The 2983-nt window shown below is 46.7% G+C and overlaps 1 protein-coding gene across 2 annotated transcripts in view; it reads right to left on the bottom strand.

Moving 5' to 3' along the window:
* The window catches only part of TTC4 (tetratricopeptide repeat domain 4), a 27925-nt gene extending 25394 nt beyond the window's left edge, over window positions 1-2531 (bottom strand). For both annotated transcript variants that reach the window (XM_003793116.3, XM_012807204.2), the window contains exons 1-3: window positions 2343-2531; window positions 1627-1744; window positions 205-366 (exon numbers count right to left, since the gene is read on the bottom strand). In XM_003793116.3, coding sequence (XP_003793164.1) covers window positions 205-366; window positions 1627-1744; window positions 2343-2453 — 391 coding nt within the window. In that variant the 5' untranslated portion in view covers window positions 2454-2531. The remainder of the gene's footprint in view (window positions 1-204; window positions 367-1626; window positions 1745-2342) is intronic.
* Between the last annotated feature and the right edge of the window lie 452 nt (window positions 2532-2983).

Below are 2983 nucleotides of genomic sequence, written 5' to 3'. Positions count from 1 at the left end.
CCTCCCAAGTAGCTGGGACTATAGGTGCCTGCCACAACACCCAGCTATTTTTTGGTTGCAGCCATCATTGTTGTTTGGCAGTTCCGGGCTGGATGCGAACCCACCAGCTCAGGTGTATGTGGTTGGCGCCTTAGCCCCTTGCGTCACAGGCACCGAGCCTCAAATGTTAATTCTTGAGAAACACGTAATAATGAAGTCAATTACCCAGATAGTACTGTGCTGCTGCCCGGTTGGTGTAAAGGATAGCATTCAAATCGGGATCTGCACATTTCTTCTTTAGTCCTTCAGTGTAAGAAATCACAGCTTTCTTATAGTCTTTTTCTTTAAAGTAATCATTGCCCTCATCTTTATAGGTCTTGGCCTGTTCTGCAAAGACAAGGAGAAATAATCACTATTTCCTACTCATTAACAGGCTCCTTAAAAACAGATTCTAAATCATGCAATAATGTAATGTATGATAAACCAAAGAAAGAAACCAATAGGGAAAGAAAACTAAAAATTAATGCTATGATAAAAATGAGTAGCCACATGGACAAAGTCATGCTAATTCCAAATACCTGATGTGGGAGATTACTAAGTGCTTACAAGACTCAGAAGCTCAAAGGGAAAAGGTACACCTATCCTAGCTCTTGAAGAAAGGACTTTTTTTTAAAATTACTGAAGAAATGAGAAATGGGGTGGAATTATGCATGTTTTTGCGCATGTTGTTTCATTCTCAGGAGTGCAAATTTCCCTCATCACTTTATAAAATTGTTAAGATTTTGGGGCTCAGCACCCATAGCTCAGTAGCTAGGGCGCCAGCCACATACACCAGAGATGGCAGGTTCAAATCTAGCCCAGGGCCCGCCAAACAACAATGACAACTACAACCAAAAAATAGCCAGGCATTGATGTGAGTGCTGTATTCCCAGCTTCTCGGGGGGCTGAGGCAAGAGAATCACTTAAGCCCAAGAGTTTGAGGTTGCTGTGATCTGTGATGCCACGGCACTCTGCCCAGGGCGAGAGCTTGAGACTCTGTCTCAAAAAAAAAAAAAAAAAAAAAAATTGTTAAGATTCTCTCTGGGAGGCCGGAGGCAGGTAGATTGCTTGAGCTTATAGGTTCGAGACCAGCCTGAGCAAGAGCAAGACATCGTCTCTACTAAAAAAAAAAAAAATAGAAAAACTGAGGAAAGAGAATCACTTGGGCCCAAGAGTTGTAAGTTGCTGTGAGCTATGTCTACCCAGGGCAACAGCTTGAGACTCTGTCTCATTAAAAAAAAAAAAAAAAAAAAGGATATTCAGGTCACATGTCCAATCTGTTATAAGCCTACTTCTGCCCCAAACAGCACCCACCATATAGCTATACCATACAGCTACATTACATGTTGGCACTTACCACACATCTTATCCTGATTCTCTGGGACAATCTGGCTTTTCACTGGAGACTGACCTTTGAGGGCAGGAACAGTGTCCTACTTATCCCTCCATCCCCAATGCCTAGTACTTAATGGGTATTAATAAAAGTATGTGTGCAATGAATATGACAAGTTAGCTCAGGCTAACTATATATTATTATCAGTCAGAACCTTTCAGACTCACACTTTAACTCAATTCAATGGTGATACAAATGTTATTCTTGCAAGATACCTTCTGGAGATCGCTCCTCATCAAAAATAATTGACTGGAGGCATGCCAAGTCAGGACTCTCCTTGGGATCAATTTCAGATGGCGCTTTCTTCATAAATAGGGGGACCTTTTCAAATTCCTGGAGATTAAGAGAACGAACTACATGAATAAGATTTTCTACTGAGCAGATCCAATTCCATGGCTCATTATCAACGTTTTCTTACTCATCATGATTTGCAAAATCATCATGATTGGCTGTATCCATTCGTGCCTCAGTTGCTCTTCTGTAAAATGAGAGTGTAGGAAACAATCTCTCAGGATTCCTTCTGTTGCTACAAGAGCGGTAGTAATTACTATTAATCTAACGTCCTTATGTTCCCAGCATTTTACCCATCATCTCACTTCTTCTTTGCCACAACCCCACGAAATCAATGCTATGGTTAGGGCAATTTTGCAGACAAGGAAACGGGCTCAAAGAAGTTAAGTAACTGACTCATATCAGAGCCAGTAAGTGGTGGAGCCACAGGTATGACTCTAAAACCTGGACTTAAATGTTCCAATGGCCTTATGAATGCCTCCCCAAACCGCGAGGCCAATTTTTAATACTCCACTAGGAATCACTCATCCTCTGGCAGCGCCAGGTATCTGGGGGTAAGAGAGGGACCCCCAAGGCAGGGAGCCTCAGAAACCCGGACGACGCCCCCAAACACGTGTGGACCCCCCCCGGGACCGCCCACCTCCTCCCACTGATTCTCTTGGAAGCCGCCACGGTAAGGCTGGCTCCGGAACTTTTCCAGGAACGCATCCATGGCGTCGTCGGAGGCGGCGTCCGGCTCAGGCTGCTCCATGGCTGACCCTGGCCGGCCAGTCCAGGTCCCGGGGCGTGAAACCAGCGGCTCCTTCCGCAGCGCGGGCGTCCTTCCCTCAATCCTCCGTGCTGCTACCGCGCGCGCGTGCCTCGGGTTCCGCCATCCTGGAAGCGACGCCGGCCGGCCCCGCCCCTCCCGGCCCAAGCCCCGCCCCTCCCCGGACAAGCCCCGCCCCCGGCCTCTGGCTCTTTTTCGCGGTGCCTCGGCCCTTCAGCCCTGGGTGCTTTCTGGATAGCAGATAAGTGCAAGCCCCACAACCCCCCCCCCATGACCACATTCACTCGTCAACACATACAAAGTCCCTTCTGTGCTCCTGGCCTGTTCTACTCACTGTGTATTCGATTGTGGACAAAGCAGGTGAAATCCCTGCTCTTTAGCAGTTGCTGAGGCAGTGGAGAGACAGACAATAAACGGATGAGGTATAAGAGTTTGTAAGGTGGGGAGAGTTTTTGTTTGTTTGTTTGTTTGTTTTTGAGACAGAGCCTCAAGCTGTCCCCTTGGGTAGAGTG

The sequence above is a fragment of the Otolemur garnettii genome, unplaced genomic scaffold (genome assembly GCF_000181295.1).
Source record: "Otolemur garnettii isolate 467f Iridium unplaced genomic scaffold, OtoGar3 scaffold00066, whole genome shotgun sequence".
Lineage (NCBI taxonomy): Eukaryota > Metazoa > Chordata > Mammalia > Primates > Galagidae > Otolemur > Otolemur garnettii.
This window is presented reverse-complemented; position numbering and strand designations above follow the sequence as displayed.